The 19,102-nt window shown below is 35.4% G+C and overlaps 1 protein-coding gene across 5 annotated transcripts in view; it reads right to left on the reverse strand.

Annotated features, from left to right (window-relative positions):
* Positions 1 to 95: 95 nt before the first annotated feature.
* The window catches only part of LOC144978208 (cysteine--tRNA ligase, cytoplasmic-like), a 27,618-nt gene continuing 8,611 nt past the window's right edge, over positions 96 to 19,102 (reverse strand). For all 5 annotated transcript variants that reach the window (XM_078923986.1, XM_078923985.1, XM_078923987.1 and 2 more), the window contains exons 8-21: positions 19,006 to 19,094; positions 18,205 to 18,326; positions 17,251 to 17,363; positions 14,383 to 14,511; positions 13,496 to 13,729; positions 12,306 to 12,406; positions 9,730 to 9,770; positions 8,930 to 9,078; positions 8,276 to 8,341; positions 6,947 to 7,028; positions 5,320 to 5,468; positions 3,797 to 3,856; positions 2,615 to 2,698; positions 96 to 1,184 (exon numbers count right to left, since the gene is read on the reverse strand). In XM_078923986.1, the coding sequence (XP_078780112.1) occupies positions 1,053 to 1,184; positions 2,615 to 2,698; positions 3,797 to 3,856; positions 5,320 to 5,468; positions 6,947 to 7,028; positions 8,276 to 8,341; positions 8,930 to 9,078; positions 9,730 to 9,770; positions 12,306 to 12,406; positions 13,496 to 13,729; positions 14,383 to 14,511; positions 17,251 to 17,363; positions 18,205 to 18,326; positions 19,006 to 19,094 (1,551 nt within the window). In that variant the 3' untranslated portion in view covers positions 96 to 1,052. The remainder of the gene's footprint in view (positions 1,185 to 2,614; positions 2,699 to 3,796; positions 3,857 to 5,319; positions 5,469 to 6,946; positions 7,029 to 8,275; positions 8,342 to 8,929; positions 9,079 to 9,729; positions 9,771 to 12,305; positions 12,407 to 13,495; positions 13,730 to 14,382; positions 14,512 to 17,250; positions 17,364 to 18,204; positions 18,327 to 19,005; positions 19,095 to 19,102) is intronic.

The raw sequence follows: 19,102 nt of genomic DNA on the forward strand, positions 1-19,102 counted from the left end.
AATGTTCCCACGTCCTGAGAGAAATTCAATCTTCTACAGGACTGGGTTACACTCGTCTTATTTAAGTAAAGAATTAAATCTGACTTATAAATGCATTTTCTTTTTTTGAAGTTTATTAAATGATCATGTAAATAGGATATATAACACACATCCAGATAATTGCATATTATAAAATTCTATTATAATAAAACAGTAAATTACATATCACATATGACACTGTTTTGAGAGGATTTGTTTTATTTGTTTTTGGTGCTCCTAACATTTAAAAATCCTATTAGGGTAGGTACTATTATTGTCTGTACAAAGATGATGGAAGGGTCAAAAGAACAGATCAATAATTTATATGTTTGAATGTACTGAAGAACAACTTAGGCACAAGAGATTGATTCAAAACGCAAAAAAAAAGGAAGATAAGTTATCTCTAGAAGACCAATATATCCATTTGTCTAGTCTGAGACCACTTGAAAGTTATGTCGAAGTAAAGCACAATACCCCAGTTAAGAAGAAAACCCTCCTCAAATGGTTAAAAAAAATTGAGGTTTTATATAGCGCAATATCCACTAAACGTACTCAAAGCGCTTACAGGTGGTCCCTAGCTAACAGCAACACTTAACATATAGAACGAGACATGGCGCCTGTTAGGTGAATCTACATTTTTTTTGACAACGCTGTTAACGGCCAGCACTTGTTTTACACCCGAGTACGGTGAGAGAATGTGAGTAAAGAGCCTTTTCCAAGGACTCAACTATGCGTCGAGTGAGGCTCGAACCCAGGACCTTCCGATCCGAAAGCGAGTGTCATACCACAAGACCACATAGCCGCACAAGAAATCATGGGATCAAGAGGAATAAGTCAAAGAAAGCCATAACCATATTTGTTCATCCAAAACCACTCATAAAACTTACTTGTGTCATCCCCTTCTCTATCACTTAATTAAATCAATCCTATTCAGCGCAAATGCATTCCTTAATGAAACTTGATCGCAATTCATGAAAAATAATAGAGATATAAACAACCAAAAGAAAAATGACAATCCTAAATCATAACTGAAATCAAGACTCTTTTTGAGATTCTGATTGAAGGTATTCCTTGTACTTCTTTTCCTGTGCTTCATAAACTTTGGTAAGTTTCTTCAATGCAGATTTTGTAAGTTCTTGTCCAGATGCATCATGAGTTGGCATTCCCTTTGGACAGAAAGAATGGATTAGAATTTAACATGCAATACCCCGCGTCGACTGACCTAACAGTACCTACCAAAAGGAAAAAAATAATAAGTGTACTAAATGACTTCACTTTAGTTACCCCAACCTTTATTTATTTACCCTTATTTATTCTATTTATGGATAACAAACGGAATCTGAATAAGAAAGATAAAGATTGTGTCATAGAAAAATGGCAAAATTAAGCTGTAGCAATGCTGAAATACATAAACGCATAGGCATATCATTATCAGAATCAGTGTAAATGTGACACTGATATAGGGTCTTATTCTAGTAGTTTGTATTCCAACAGTCGCTTCACATGCAAGTTATCTCATACTAATACTAGCTCAAGTAATGCAGCTCTTAGAATGACCTGGAGTGCCTCTGACCATGCAAAAATAATTCTTTTATAGAGATGATATAAGTTTACAAAATAAATAAAGTAAAAAAAAAAGATCAATAAATAAATAAATCACTTTTAAAACTGATTTAGCTAAGATATAAACACATTGATTTTTTTGTGTGTCCATGTTTCATCACACCCTTATGAACATGAAGCACACACTACTTGAGGTCATTGTATAATGTTTTTGTTTGTTTTAAAGGGATTTACGGTGCTTGCAACACATACAAATAGGTGTAGAGTCCAAGAGCACACTATCAATATCAAAGTACTTAGTTTGAGATCACCTAAAAGTCTCATCCTGACACAAGTACAGGTCCCCAATAAGAGGAATACACTCAAATGTTTACAAAGCATATATAATATGTAAATAAAACATAATACAGTGCATAACAGAGAGATGATTTACAAAACTAAAAAAAATATCACCTCCCAAAACTAACTACACATTTGACTGTTTCCCTCCCGGCCAAGCCCGGGACAAAACCAAGTCATCCAAATCCAATACAAAGACAGAGAGCATATTGGAAAACAGATATAGGGGGATAGAAGACATAGTAAGTGCCTCCCTGCCCACTATGGGAGGTCAGGAACCCCACCCAGAGTTCATTGTATGAATGTGGATATGATGATGCACAAAGTTAAAGATTGGATCAGACGATTTAAGTTCTGTGACCACACAAGACTGTTAAGTAAATATATAAATGATTCTACCATTTTGGGGGGTCCCGATAGCTCAGTTGGTAGAGCACTCATTCATCAAATGTGAAAAAAAGCAAGCTCATCCAAGGTAAAGTTGAAATTTTTTCCTGACCACCCAGCAGTGGTTTGTTTGGTAGCTGGGTCTGTACTTTCTGGCAAAAAGTACTATGCATTAGACTAGTATTGTATCCTATCCAAGGGGTAACAAGCAATCGTTATTCTTAATTTAGCGCTATAGAATCTGGGATAAATTCCAGGTCCATGAGCCTTATATGACTTTGAGGGACTACTACTCCAATATTCTTACCTTCTCATCAAAAGCAGAATACTTGTCTGTTTCTTTTAGAAACATTTCGCATGGATTTATCCTCTTTTGTGCGTCTTTGGCAGCCTGTTTCCATTTTAAAAAAAAAGTTAAGTCTCTATAAATGAATATTGTATTTGTGTTGTGCTTTTCCTCAGGTTGCTACCATTCTTTCACTTTATGAGTTTTTACTTTTTCGTTTAACTTCATGTACAACAATTTTATATTTGCTGTTATAAAAAAAAGGATAAAAAAGATAACATATGCAGCATTTTGGATGCTTGTAAAGTAGACAAAATGCTATTGATGCTGTGTGTTTAGTTAAATTACTCACAACATCTGCTAGCTGGATATAAAGTACCAACACACAAAACTATGTGTAACCTTGAATGTTTATAGTCTGATTGACAGAATTAGGTGAGAACTTATCATAAAAACAGCTGGATAAAACAATAACAAAAAGCTGAGTGACTTCAATTTCATTCCTTCTATTCAATGCAGCCCTCTCCACATGATTATATTGACATCATTGGGACCACCATTATGTGTCGATAAAAGAGGCTGTCACAGAAAGCGATTTTTGTAACATTTTCCTCTGGTTTGAAACATTAAAAATAATCCAAAATCGGAGAATTTGGAATTGAAAGGATATCAGGAATAGCTTCTTAAAAAGTTGAAAAAATATGGAAAGTGAAATTGAAGAACGTTAGATCATTACGAATATTCTTTGAATTTTTAAATATATTTATTTTCTCTAATCGCAGTTTATCATTTGCCAATAAACTCTTGTAAATGTTACATAGCATAAAAAATTAGGCCATTGGTGTCATGTCACTCTAAGCCTTGTCAATATAGCTGTGCTGCACTGTATATTGAGGGGAATGGTGCCAGACAAAACTTGATAACGTCATTCTGATATGTAGGAGTTGACAAAAGATAGAAACACAGTGCTTGCAATTGGATTTTGAGATTGACGTAATAATGTATCATTATGATACGATTGCAAAAGACAAATTACCATTATAGTAACTCATAATAATAACACCCTTCAAAAATTGTGGGATTATTGGTGACTACATTTCAATAAATTCTGTAAAATTAGTGCATCATCAGTACGAAAAAACATTAAAAAAACAACTGAAAAAGTCCTCGGAAGAATAAATTCGTTAATGACAAAATGAATACCTGTGCTGCTTCTTTCTCTTTTTTCTTCCTCTCTTTCTCTAATCTTTTCTGCTCCTCCATCTGAAACAACCAAATTCAAAAATTCAAAAAAATAAAATAAAATAAATCATATTTAATATACTTCCTTTTTATCTATCACCATGGGGTAAATGTGTTTTTAGGGTCAGGGTCCATTTCAAGAAAACCCCTGAAATCAGACAGGCGTAAACCACAGTAAAATGCAACAATAAGATTAAAGCAAGGTTTTTGTTTGTTTGTTTTAAGGGTTTTACGGCGCTTGCAACACATTCAGGTTATATCAGCGCCAGTAAAAAGGAAGAAAATGGGATAGTAAAAAGTTCTAGAATTACAATTAAAGTACCAAAGAAAAAGGAAGACAGAGGGGATTGGTTCAAATACGGAACAGATGTAGATTCTAAGCAGGTGACTTGCTAAAGGCCACATAGCATTGTGGGCAGGAGTCGAACCCAGTACAACCGAAAAATGCAGCAAAGACCAAACTGCCCTCTCTCTCCCCCCCAAAAAATTTACAGGCAACAAATGCTTTAATGTTATGATGTGAGGGGTCTAACTATAAGCCCAAAAGAATAGACTGTAAATAATCTAATGCATGTTTAATATCGTAGGATATTGAGAATGTGATTTAAAAAAATACAAAATAACAAAAATCAATTCAAATAAATAGTTCAGTGCAACCCAGATACAGAAAAATGAGTAGAGCAGGCACTTATGTTGATAACAACAAGAGATGAAGCGAGTAGAAAAGTGCTAGAAGACAATAGAGAATAAAAAATTTTCGCGGCTGTGATGGGAGTTTGAACCCGCGACCTTACTGGTACGACAACTCCACCTGGCCAGTGAGAGCGTCACTCTACCGTATGAGCTATCCACGTGAACCCACGACCTTACTGGTACGACAACTCCGACTGGTGGTGAGAGCGTGATTCTACCGTATGAGCTATATACGATCGTGGATAGCTCATATGGTAGAGTCACGCTCTCACGGCCAGGCGGAGTTGTCGTACCAGTAAGGTAGCGGTTTCAAACCCCCATCAACGCCGCGAACATTTTTTATTCTCTCTTGTCTTCTCGCACTTTCCTACTCACTTCACCTCTTGTTGTAACCCAGATACAATGATGTCGATGTGACAAATGGTCCGATTTTGTTGAATCTGAGCTGTGATTTATGGCTGAAATTTGAAGAGAAATTTCACCTATACAGCCAAAAAGTAAAAGACACAATTAAAAGAATTCTTTCATATACACACACACTACACAAAGTTTACAAAGGGTTGTGCACAATAAATCAGCGGATTGATGCCACTAATCACACCAACCTAGCATAGACAAACTTAGCATGACATCAACAAACAATGACGTTGCAATCCAATAACTGCTGCTAAACTTCCATAACCTCCATCTCAAAATAACATCACAATCCAAAAGTGGCTGGCAGCCATCTTGCTCCAAATAAACATCAAATGGTTTATTTATTTTCTAAACAGTATACTTAAGCTATTCACCTTCAATTTTTCTTCTCTCTCTTTCAAGAGAGTCTCCTTGTCGACCAGTTTAATGACAGGGGGAACTCCTTCATGGTCTTCAAGACGTACTCCTAGATTTGTGAGAGTTACGTCCCTTACTTCATCACAGAGCTTCAAGATATCCGTTGCTGAGATGGAAAGGAGAATTATAAAATTGACAATAATTAGGCATATATTTTCTATTTTTTTCCATCAAGAGAGGAAACTTAATAAAAAATAAAGTAAATAAATACAATTGGCACCAATTAAGTTGATCTTTATGGAAACTAATTCAAAATTGGACTTGACTGACAAGATTAAGGAAAATAAATCAGATAACACCTTTTCTTTCTTTCTTTTTTTTTCACATGAAACAAAAGCTAAAAAAGAGGCTTGCCCTCTTTGTTTCTTTCATTGTCTTATATTTTCAAAATTTTAATTCATCCCTGCAATTTTTTCCTTAAGTTTTCTTTGTTTTTGTTATTTCTTTTCAAAAGGGGAGAAACTGACATTATTCCACCTAAATCAGCTATCATGAGTCTACTCAACCTCAACCCCTAATCAATTGCATCAGTCTTCATGGAAGTAACAGTGCCCCTACGCTCTCCCCCTCCACTTTGCCTGTGATAGCAATGTTGCTTTGCACAACATCCTGAGGCAGCTCCCTTATTTGATGCCATTACTAGTGCTGTGGACAGCACATAAAACTATTCTTGGCATTCAGAAACAGACCACATTAACTGACTTTTTAAAGTCAAATAAAGTGAAATTTCATAAATTACAAACTCAACTTTTTAAAGGAACACCAATCCATCTAGATTGACTTCCCTTATTATTGATTGCCTTGTATTTTCCATTTGTTTCTCTTTCATTATTTTAGAAAGACTGATATATCAGCATGATGATTATTTTGACATTTTAGGTCCCGAAAATATCAACCTCATATCCATCCTTTGTTTTGTTTGTTTTAAAGGGTTTTACGGTGCTTGCAACACATTTAGGTTATATCAGCGCCAGTAAAAAGGAAGAAAATGGACTAGTAAAAAGTTCTAGAATTACAATTAAACCACCCAAGGAAAGGTAAGACAAAGGAGAATTGGTTCAAATAGGAAACCGATGTAGATTCCAAGAGCACACTATCAATGTACTTAGTTTGAGATCACCTAAAAGTCTCACCTAGACACCAGCACAAGATCTCACGAAGAGGAATACACTCAAATGTATACATCATACAGTCAAAATAACAAATATAACAATACATAACAGAGAGATAATTTACGAGGAAAAAAATATCATCTCACAAAACTAACTATACATTTGACTGTTTCCCTCTCAGCCAGGGCCAGGACAAAACCAAGTAATCTCATTCCAAGACAAAGACAAAAAGCAAGTTGGAAAACAGATATAGGGGGATAGAAGACATATTTACCTCCCTGCCCACAATGGGAGAAGTCAGGAACCCCACCCAGATATCCATCCTCGACTGTACACATGTACAAAGCAGTTTGCCCAAGGAGACCATGCCAGGCCCAGCATTTTGTGATCATTGTTACTCACCTGGTCATTGACAACAAACAATCAACAATACATAAATTTTGGCAATGAATCAGAAATGATCGAGCCATACCTTTTTGCTCTCTTGCTGTTTTTCTCACACCTTCTCTGAAGCTGGCAAAGGCATCTAGATAAGGCATCACAGCATCCTCGAGCTATAGTAAAAAAAACAGACTCAATGATTTTCATTGGGAATGGTCCCCTGAACAGAAATCTTCTAATTTCATAGTAAAATATTAAACAATTATTGCATTTATATTTCTCTGGTCTGAAAGCGAAGTTATTACTAATACACAAAAATATCAACATTTCAATATAAAAAGTGTTGACACGAGGTAGTGCAAGATATCTGCTTAAAAACTCTTTATATAGGAATAAAATGATGAAGCCTATGTTAGATTTTGTGGAAAGAACTACTAGAATAGCATACTAAACAATCATTACTGTCTATTTCACATGACAGAAATCGGATTAAATTACGAATTCTCCTGGGCCTTATTACTGTGTATACTTCACTAGTGTTAGAAAGGAAGCCTTATCTGCATCAGATCATAACTTTATCAGTGTGTGCCCCTTTTCTACATGAAAGTCTGAATGAATCTTCCAGGAACCATTGTAGTATTGAATCTTATAGAATGTGTGTTTTATAAAGTATATGATCTTTATAGATTAGATCAGATTTGGCAATGCTTTTCATTACATATTGAGCTTGCTTTTTCTTTTTTTTGTTTGTTTGGGTGAGGCATTGGACCTTAACAGTTGAAATCGGTTGATTGAATACGAAATTCAAGGAAATAATAACCTTTTTTTTTTTACTGAATAGCAGAATGAAAATAGAGAATTAAATGGGCAAACGTGGCATGGGGACATCAGTTGTGTTTCATTGAGTAAGAATCCAGAAACTATGACCTGGACAGCTGTGGTGGGGGTAGATTTTTCTTCTTTATTTGTGGAAATTCTTGATTCAAATAAAAAAAAAAAAACAAAAAAAAAAAAAAAAAAAAATGGGGACAAGTAAGTCTTCCATTTATGAACTTTCAATTTTGATCCCACCCACCTCAGACTGATAGTGCAGTAATTCATAAACAGGGGCTAGCCGATCAATTACACAATAGATAGGATGGATACGGGGCAAAATCAATGTGTGATGTCCAGCCAAAACTGATAGTGCCTGCAGTCCTAACTAAAATAACACCCTATCTGGTTTATCTTTCTGTCTAACAGGACGGATGACGGGGGATCAGAAAAAAAAATCCGAACTTCTTCCGGAATCAATCTCGGTCCCTCCTCGTGTGAAGTGAGTGCTCTATCAACTGAGCTATTGGGACCTCCTAAACAATCTCAAATGGTCAGACGAAAAGACGCAACAACAAAAAGAAAAGGTGATGAAATAAAAACTCACATTGGTAGACAAACTGCCTCCCTGTGGAAATCCTATTGTTTGCTCTTTGGGAATAACACCCATTATCTGAAAAAGTAATTGGTGTATTCAACTATTATCTAAATTGGAAAAAATCCACAAAATTGAATGAAAATATTTTAAAAAAAACCCAATTTGAATATAAAAGCTTCTAACACTTTAAAATATATTGCCTTTGCATGTATTTTTGGGTGGGGGGGGGGGTGGGAAAGACAAAATTCACTTGTTATTCGGTTTTTTTTTGGTTCCAGATTCGGAATATTAAGATTTGATTTTAGCTAAAAACGATTGAAAATGTGAAAAGGATAATATGTTCAAATTTAAATGCACTACATCAATTAAGTGTGCACAAGGTTATCAAAATTGATTCATGAAATTTAAATGGACCATGCATGTGTTGTTAAAACTAAAGGAATTTTGCAAAATCAACAGCAAAATTTGACATTTTGGTGACAAATTTTGTAATTTTTAATTTTAACAATTTTGGAGTTTAAAATAGCAAAAAAAAACAAACCAAAAATAAAACACGGGACAGAATAATAAGATGGTAATATGAAGGTGAAGTGTATATCTTTAATTTTCATTTCGCGTGTTAAATAACAAATTATCAGCCACCAACCAACTCCACAACATTACCTTGAGCAGATCTGTGATATAGACAGCTATGGTTTGAAGTAAAGCTCTGTTGGATTTTCTCTGGTCTGACCGGCAGCCAGAGATATACGAATTGGCAGATGAGACAAGCTCTCTGATATGATCCATAGCACCGCGAGTGTCAATATTATCTGGGATGAATATAGGGAGGGAGAAAAATAGAAAGAGCTGTAATATGGCTGCGAAAAGCATGCAAGTAAGCTTGAGTCTAACTATTCAGTTTTTATTTTAATTAACTCTAAACCATATAAGACTTAACACCCATGGAACTTTGCCCCCCAAAAAACAATTAAAACGCTTTGTTCAAAATAACTATCACAATGATGATTATTAACTCACTCAACCCTAACACCGACTATATCCATAGTATACTCGGGGTAACTTTTACCCCATGCCTATTTATTACATTTTTCTGAGACAAATTATAGGCGTAGTATAAAAGCTAATGGTCTTAATTTTTACGTGTTAATAGTAGTTGAATACAACTATTTATGCACATGCTCATTTTAAATACATTTTTTTTCCAATTTTGAAAAGTAGCAAAAATCTCTAGGTTGAGTGAGTTAACATGTGTATAAAATTTAACTGGTTTGTGCATTTGCAAAGTTAAAAACATTTTAAAATCAGTATAATATTCTTTATTTTTTTGTGTGTGTTCTAATTTATCACATAAAGCCAGGCCTGCTGGCATCCCACTTTATCCTGCTTCTATCACTGAAGGAAAGTAAAGATTACAATCTAATAGGTTTTCAGTGATAAATATTCCTGACTTTGTTACTCACCACATAAAGCTGTATGAACACCTTGTTTCTTTTTCAAAAATCTGTGAACGAAAATGAAATAAAATAATTGAAGAGAATAAAATATAGAAAACATGATCGAAATCAAATCTGTTTTCACAAAAGGAAATATCCAAACTAAAAAAGCATTTCCATTTTATATTAAAACAAAAAACAGTATTTGAACAAAATATTCATTTTCCTGTTGCACAAAGTAAAAAAAAAAAAGAAAAATATATATTTCCGTCTTATTCATATAACCTAATATAAAGTGTCTAAACATACTTTTCCATGGCAAATGGCACCCTGAAAATGTCTATAACCAACTTAAATAAAGTAGAACACAAACCACACGAGACAGTAGCTTAGTACATGCGTTTTACGTGTTTGACATCAGAACTTGATTGTAGAATTGATTTAACAATGTTTTCATAGACAATATTTTGCTTGGTTTGAGAACATTTTCAATACAAAATAAGATCAAAACAACCATAGGATTCTTGGACTCCTGTATTTGAAATTTCCAACAATGCTGCTGAATGACCTTGGGAGCGTGCATTTGAAATGAGTTCTAAATTTCAAACACAAGAGTTCAAGTATCTTATTATCATATTTCTCTCCAAAAGATCTGAACAAGTGTGTATGAAAGGTGCCAGACAAAGCAGTATAGAAAAATACAAGAAAAAAAAAAACCATCCCAAAAAATCAGTCTACCTCGACTGGGGATCGAACCTCAGACCTTATGATTACCGGTCAGATGTGCAGGGATGTTTTTTTTTCTTCCATTTTTCTTTCTTGCTTTGTCTGGTACCTTTCATACCACTTGTTCAGATCTTTATCTTACACTGGTGCCTTGCTCCTTAATTTCTTAATTTGATATTTTCCTCCAATGATGTTATCTATATTATTTCTTATCCAACCATAATCTTTTCTAACAATGATCAGTTCTTAATTTAACGATTTGGGATTAGAATTATCTTCGTGGTTAAAATTTAATTTTAATTTTAGTAAAACCAGAGGTGTACCAGAGAAAAACAAATCTTGAACTGATGCTTTAAAAAAATTTTTTTACAAAGGATAATAGAGAAGCTTCGTAATTATTTCGCTATTACACTTTGGCAAAATTGGGATTCCCCAAAAACAAAGGGGAATGATAATTAGGGTTATCATCATTAATAAGTAATACAAAAAAAATTGAGCTTTTATTTAGCGCAATATCCACTAAACATGCTCAAAGCACTTTAAATAGGGTCCCTGACCAACAGCAACACGTAACATGTAGAACAACTCCGCCTGGCAGGTGAGAGCGTGGCTCTACCGTGTGAGCTATCCACGAACACAAAAATATTCGTTTCAAACCCAAAGTCATTTCTAGATCCCTCTCTCACCCACTTCTTGAGATCGCCGATTCGTTCACCACCATCGCGAAGTAATTTTGACCAGCAGTTAAGCTTAATAGCCAATATTCTCATCACAAACATATAACATAGAAACGATTGAGACATTGAGTATGCTCCGGTGTATGGGGTGAATTTTTAATTCAGAAAAGTGAGTGGAGCAGGCACTTATGTTGGTAACAACAAGATATGAAGTGAGTAGAAAAGTGCCAGAAGACAATAGAGAATAAAAAATTTTTTCGCGGCGGTGGTGGGGTTTGAACCTGCGACCTTATTGGTACGACAACTCCGCCTGGCAGGTGAGAGCGTGGCTCTACCGTGTGAGCTATCCACGAACACAAAAATATTCGTTTCAAACCCAAAGTCATTTCTAGATCCCTCTCTCACCCACTTCTTGAGATCGCCGATTCGTTCACCACCATCGCGAAGTAATTTTGACCAGCAGTTAAGCTTAATAGCCAATATTCTCATCACAAACATATAACATAGAAACGATTGAGACATTGAGTATGCTCCGGTGTATGGGGTGAATTTTTAATTCAGAAAAGTGAGTGGAGCAGGCACTTATGTTGGTAACAACAAGATATGAAGTGAGTAGAAAAGTGCCAGAAGACAATAGAGAATAAAAAATTTGTGAGAGAGGGATCTAGAAATGACTTTGGGTTTGAAACGAATATTTTTGTGTTCGTGGATAGCTCACACGGTAGAGCCACGCTCTCACCTGCCAGGCGGAGTTGTCGTACCAATAAGGTCGCAGGTTCAAACCCCACCACCGCCGCGAAAAAATTTTTTATTCTCTATTGTCTTCTGGCACTTTTCTACTCACTTCATATCTTGTTGTTACCAACATAAGTGCCTGCTCCACTCACTTTTCTGAATTAAACATGTAGAACGAGACATGATGCCTGTTAGGCGATAATACAATTTTTTCCTGACAGAGACAACGCTGTTAACGGCCAGGTACTCATTTTACACTTGAGTACAGTGAGAGAATGTGAGTAAAGAGTCTTTTCCAAGGACTCAACTATGCGTTGAGTGAGACTCGAACCCAGGACCTTCCGATCTAAAAGTGAGTGTCATACCACTAGACAACATAGCCGCACATGTGTCAAGTTAGCGAGTCTAGATGGGACACTGTGTAATGACTTCAATATCAAAATTGATTAAAAACGAGCTACCTACACATTGTTCAAATGTACTTCGGGTTCCAACCACTTAGTCCAGGCTCCACATCCTGTCGATGATGTAGACCTGACACAGTCTTTTACGGTCAGAAAAAATTCCTGACAGAAAATAAATGTTAAAAATTGTTAAAAGATCATAATTTCTAGACTAAAGTTGTCTCGAGCTATGAATAGAATCACAGACCTGCCAACCCTTCACATTCCAAAAGTGGAATCAGAACACCTGAAAATAGGAACTTGAGACAAAAAAATAGGAATTTACCTATTCAACACTCCCCCCACCCCCTTTTTTTTCCTTAAAAATTCTTACCATTATCATCATTTTTTGAAAATCGGAATTTTAGAGACAATGGCGGAACAGTACAAAAAGGAAGAGTGAAAATAGGAATGATTCCGCTAAAAGCGGAAGGGTTGGCAGGTATGGAATCACCAGCAATCAAGAAAAGAACACTCAAGACTTGGATTTTTTTTAAATATGACATATGATATATAGTAAAAAATTACTTCTCTAAATTCAAGACAGTTTTTTTCTTCTTCCAAATACTATATTGATCTTTAAAAGGAAGATTATTTTTGAGTGTTGCGCAATATTCTGGGGTCGCTGTGAGGCAACTTTTTCAAGGCCACACAAAGTTTTAGGTTTGGGCTTGAATCCGGCACCTTTAGGTAACTCGATGCAGACCAACCATATACAGACCTACCAACCCTTCACATTCCAAAAATGGAATCAGGACGCCTGAAAATGGGAATTTAAGACAAAAAATAAGAATTTCACCTCTTTTACCCCACCCCCCCCCCCCCCCCTTTTTTTTTTGCTATTCTTTATTCTTACCATTATTATCATTTTTGTAAATCGGAATTTTAGACACAATGGTGGAATAGTACAAATAAGAAGAGTGAAAATAGGAATGATTCCGCCAAAAGTGGAAGGGTTTGCAGGCAGGTATGCATATAGCTGAGCCATTTTGTTTAGTTATGGCAAAGTAGACGCTGAGTGTCATCGAGAGCTTAGGCAAGGGGCATTCAGCACGGTCAGTGAGTCAATAAGATGATAATGCCGTAGAAACCAAAATATAAACGTTGGGTACAATAGACCTTATGGGCAAAAGTACTACATTGGTGATGTTTCTTTTTTTAAAAAGTCAAATTTTCATCTTCCTATTACTTCTCTACATCTTCAATACTCACATTGAGGGTCTTCTCAAACTCTAAGGCCACTTCCATTGTTTTCTCACTGTAGTCCATTGTGTCTTTCCAGGAGTGCAAAAGATAAAGCAGTCGCACCTGCCGAGCTGTGTAATGTTTCAGGACATCTTTGATGGACACAAAATTCTTCAGCGACTTGGACATCTTGAAGCCATCAATGGTCAGATGACCCGAGTGGATAAAATACCGGACCCAATGGTCATGCTTATAGTAGGCCTATGATGAGAAAAATATATTGTTCTTGTGTACATTTTGACTTTGACACTTAGAATGACAAAGAGACAATGCAGATTACAAGCCAACTAAACTGACAGATAGATAAAAAGACTTACTGAGCTTTCCTGATAGTAAAAGACAGAAATATATTGAAAAGGTCCAAAAATTGTTTAATAACCTGCAATCTGCAGGGAGGTTGTCCTCACACAACAACAATGATAATAAAATGTTTGTCAGAGGAGAAATAGAAAAAAATCAAAGAATTATTTTTATACAGTGTCAATCCCATGTAGCCTAAGCTAAAGGCTCATAGAGGCAAGAAAGGAGAACCATAGGCACATGCCACACATTACAATTACACAAAGTAGTTAATATTTACAAAAATCAACGCTTGCAACGTCAGATGTTTAACTTCATTTATAGTCATTTGGATAATCTTTTATTTTTCATAACTTCTTATTTACCTTTTCAATTAAATCTTACATATTATGTTGATTATATTCATATAGAAGGGGCTGAACTCGTGAAAAAAATCTAAACAATAAATTGTGAAAATAAATCCTTTTGACTCTATAAAACGATTTAAAAAAAGGAATAAATGGATGTATTAAAAATCTCTTTTCTGGCTGACATTATTTAAACTGTCTACTTACTTCTGCTTGAGCCAGTTCATTATCATGGTGAGGGAATTTAAGATCAAACCCCCCTGTATGGATGTCCATGGACTCTCCCAAGATGGCGCTGGCCATGACAGAACACTCGATGTGCCAGCCTGGCCTGCCCTAGATAAGAAATATTGAGAAATGTTAAGTAGAAGCCGCTAAAGTCAAAGAATTGTGAAAAATTGTTGAATTTGTACGACTATGTGATCTTGTGGTATGACACTCGCTTTCGGATCGGAAGGTCCTGGGTTCGAGCTTCGCTTGGTGCATAGTTGAGTCCTTGGAAAAGACTCTTTACTCACATTCTCTCACTGTACTCAGGTGTAATATTAGTACCTGACCGTTAACAGCATTGTCTCTGTCCGAAAACATAGTAATATCGCCTAACAGGCATCATGTCTCGTCCTACATGCTAAGTGCTGCTGTTGGCCAGGGACCCCTTGTAAAGCGCTTTGAGCATGTTTAGTGGATATTGCGCTATATAAAAGCTCAATTTTTTAATTTAATTTTTTTTTATTTGTTTCTTTTTTCCCCACTGATTATAAGTTTGATTTTGACTGAGCAAATCCATCTATTTTTACTTCTTTTTTAAATTTCTATTTTATGATACCTTATTTCTTTTCCAATTTTTACCAGTATGGCAGCAGCATTTCCTGGAACCTAAATGTTTCTTACAACGCCTCAGGATGGATCAATGTTTTCATACATCTTTATCTTTGACCCGTTTAGTAAAGGTAATGTTGTTTGTTTGTTTTTAAAGGGTTTACAGCACTTGCAACACATTAAGGTTATATCAGCGCCAGTAAAAAGGAAGAAAATGGGATAGTAAAAAGTTCTAGAATTACAATTAAAGCACCCACGAGAAAGTAAGACAAAGGGAAACTGGGTACAAATAGGGATTAGATGTAGATTCCAAGAGCATACCATCAATGTCTTTAGTTTGAGATCACCTATAAATCTCATCCAGGCACAAGCACAAAATCCAACAAAGAGGAATACACTCAAATGCTTACATAATACATTCAAAATAACAAATATAATAATACATAGCAGAGAGATGATTTACAAGGAAAAAAAATATCATTTCCCAAAACAATAACAATGCATTTGACTGTTTCCCTCCCAGCCAGGACTCCGACCAGGGCCAGGACAAAACCAAGTAATCTCATTCCAAGACAAAGACATAAAGCATGTTGGAAAACAGATATAAGGGGATAGAAGACACACTATGTACCTCCCTGCCCACTATGGGAGGTCAGAAACCCCACCCAGTTAGTAAAATAAGAATGGGCATGTTGCATGTTGCCCAATTGTGGTAACATTTACATGGTGCTGGAAGCGGGATAAAAAGAATGGAGGGCTCAGACTGTCACCAAATGAAGTCATAATTCAAGACAGTCATCTTAATGACCACAGTTTATTTACAGAGGTATCAAGTGTGCTACACAGAGCTGCCAACCTCAACTGAAGAAAAGGTGTAATTTTGAAGGAAAAGGTGTAATTGTGCAAAACATAGGCATTATTCATATAAAAAGGCATAAGTAAGTAGTAAGCCTCGTAGTCTGAATGATGCTTGCTGAGAATTGTGTGATTCAGAACATTTTCATACTGTCACTCGTACTATTCATTTCTGTCACAATCTCATCTCTTTTCTTTTTGTGATTAACTATTGATTGAAATTTAATTTTATGCATGATTTTATTTCATTGTCTCTTCATTTTATTCTTCACATCCGTATTTGAGCAGCTGTTGATGTCAAGTCTCAATTGTTTTTGCTGCTGTGATAAATCATGCATTACAGGAGAGTAAGAAGTCTTGTTTTTATGTACTACTTCTCTCAGGCAGTGTTGTTTCTCTGCTCATCAGCTGGCATAATGTGGAACAAAAAAGCATAAATGCATAATTCGATTTTAAAAAGCGTAATAATACGCCTCTTTGGCATATAACTGACAGCTCTGCTTATGACGGGAGGTTTGAAGAAAAAGCCTGTATATACCTGTATTCCTCGTCTGTTGAGGACTCTATTTTGTTCTACATTTATTCACTATGCACCAACAAACTCTGATGTTAAACTAGCAATTTAAACCATCAAAATTATCTTCAACTTAATGACTGAGAACAGATTCGGAACCAGTTCACAAAAATAGAGGATGATATTTATACAAGTGCATCCAATAAAAAAATCAAACAGGCAACAGTAGCAACGTCCTCCCACCAAATCCAAGCATCAGTAATACACTTTATGGTCACCTGGAACAACTACAAAAGACGTCTAACTTCTACGGCATGGTACAAGACCGAAGGGCTAGAGCTAAGGTGGTCGCTGGTTCGGATAAGTAAATAAGTAAGTAAGCAAGCAACATCTTTATCCTTCATTCCACACCAAAGGCGTAAAGCTGTCACACATTGCAGCAGAAAAGAAGGGTTTGTTTACCCTTAAATAATAATAATAATAAAAAAAGAAGACTTTAATGGGCCAATTGCAGTCCAAGCCTGCAACCCACTGCATATCAATATGAACACATTTGGAAACTCAGAGGAAATCATTATTTTTACTGCAATATGAGTATTGATCATAGACTTAGCAAAAAAAAATCTGAATCCACTTATAAGTATGATCCCGCTATAAGTACGCTCTGCTTGATTCCAGAGGACTGTGCTTCTAATCAGAGACCACTGTACATTGTCCGTAAATATAATATAATCTTTAACAAGTTCGATTCAGTCAGGAACTTAATGGAAAAAAAAAATCCATTCAATGATGCTTCAATCAGAAATTCATTTCCATACAAGGATGATTCACAGTGTATAATATTATTGCTGTCATTACAGTAAAACAAAATTATTAAAGATTTCTACCTTGCCCCAAGGAGAATCCCAAAAAGGTTCACCAGGCTTTGATGCTTTCCACACTGCAAAGTCTGTTACATTCCGTTTCTCACTCTGCCTCTCCTCAGACACTGAAAGCTCTCCTGGTAGATAATAATAATAATATTAATAAAATATTATTAATAATAATAATAATAATAATAATAATAATAATAATAATAATAATAATAATAATAATAATACTAATATAATAATAATACAGTTCACTCCGCTCCATCGCACATTCCACTTATATGCTACACATTCCCGAAAAACAGATTTTTTTTCTATATAATCACTCTGCTTAATCGCACAGCTTCTCCGCTTAATCACTACACCTTGATTTCATCTTAATTGGACAACAATATACCCATCAGCAGTGAACTGACATCTTAGGAGCTATTGGACTCTGTTCAGCCACAAGATATTCACAACTTCTCATAAAAAGGCGAGAACTTTGTTATATCTAGATAATGGTGAGACCATTAAAGGCAACGCCTGGATATTGAAGATGAGGATGAGTCATCAGAATGTGACACACCACCCCTGACAAACACTGTTGACAAGGTGGATAAACTAAAGTCCCAAAGTCCAAATCACTTTGGGTAGGCTTTTTACCATCATGCAGAATTTTCTTTTAAAGATAAGGTTGAGAAATATATAGGAGAAAAAAAAACAAACAAACAGTTTTGGCCAAATTTAATTTAGCTCTCCAAAATGTGTATGTATATGCTCAAGGTGAATAATTGCCTTACTCAATGTGCACATTATGCAGACGAATTGACCAATGTTTTAATTTGGCAACATGCATATACACCATCATTGTTGGTGAAGTATAAGTGACAATTATGCAGTATATCTCTATTGTTGTCAAAGCTAAGCTAGTTCAGCGCAGCCATGAACAATTAGGTGGTGTATAAAAATGAGTAATGAAAGAACACTCACCTTCTCCCTCTGACAATGCGTTCTTATCTCCATAGGCCTCTGGCACCAACTTAGCATAGAAATGGTTGGGTGCTGAATCAAATACTTTGGTGTCAAAGTAAACAGAGCCATTCGACGGGTAGCTTTAAGGAGAAAAAACTAATTAACTACAACAACAACAGGAGGAAAAGATAATTAACTATAACAACAACAGGAGGAAAAACTAATTAACTACAACAACAACAACAAACAAAAAAAAAAAAAAACCACACACACAAAAAACAAACCAAAAAAAAACAAAACATTGACATTACTTATATGACTATATAATAGGGATTTTTGTTGAATGGACAATGAATTTTCAGCCAAAGTAATCATATTATTAAAAGAATATACATCTCAATCTGATGAGATAAGGTTGAAAGGTAACGTGGACAGTAAGAGATGGAAATGCTCAGGGAATAAATAAAGCTTTGTCAAATATATCAAGCTTAGTGAATTAATGGGAATACGTCTTATGAAAACCATCTTTGAAAACCAAACATGGTCACATAAACAAAGGGTAAATTAGAGTGAAAAATAATTTTTTTTATCTTAATCAGTGCACTTATTGCTATACTGATATAGCAAAAAACCAAACCTCTTCCCTAAGGTAGTTATGTATCTACACAGACTAAAGAACTATCTAGAATGAAATAATTGAATCCCCAAACGCATGTCATACATTTTGAAATCCCATAACTCATAGCAAGATATTCAGCTTCTCATAAAAAGGCGAGAACTTTTGTTAAATCAAGATAATGGTGAGACCAGGAAACTCACGCATAGCCATTGTCAACGATTTTCTGAATGTAGTCAACAACTTCAGGAACATATTCACTGACTCGTGTTAGGACATCTGCTGGTAATATCTGAAATA

Source organism: Berghia stephanieae, chromosome 8 (assembly GCF_034508935.2).
Source record: "Berghia stephanieae isolate SIO BIC M18660-M18661 chromosome 8, UCSD_Bste_1.3, whole genome shotgun sequence".
NCBI classification, from domain to species: domain Eukaryota; kingdom Metazoa; phylum Mollusca; class Gastropoda; order Nudibranchia; family Aeolidiidae; genus Berghia; species Berghia stephanieae.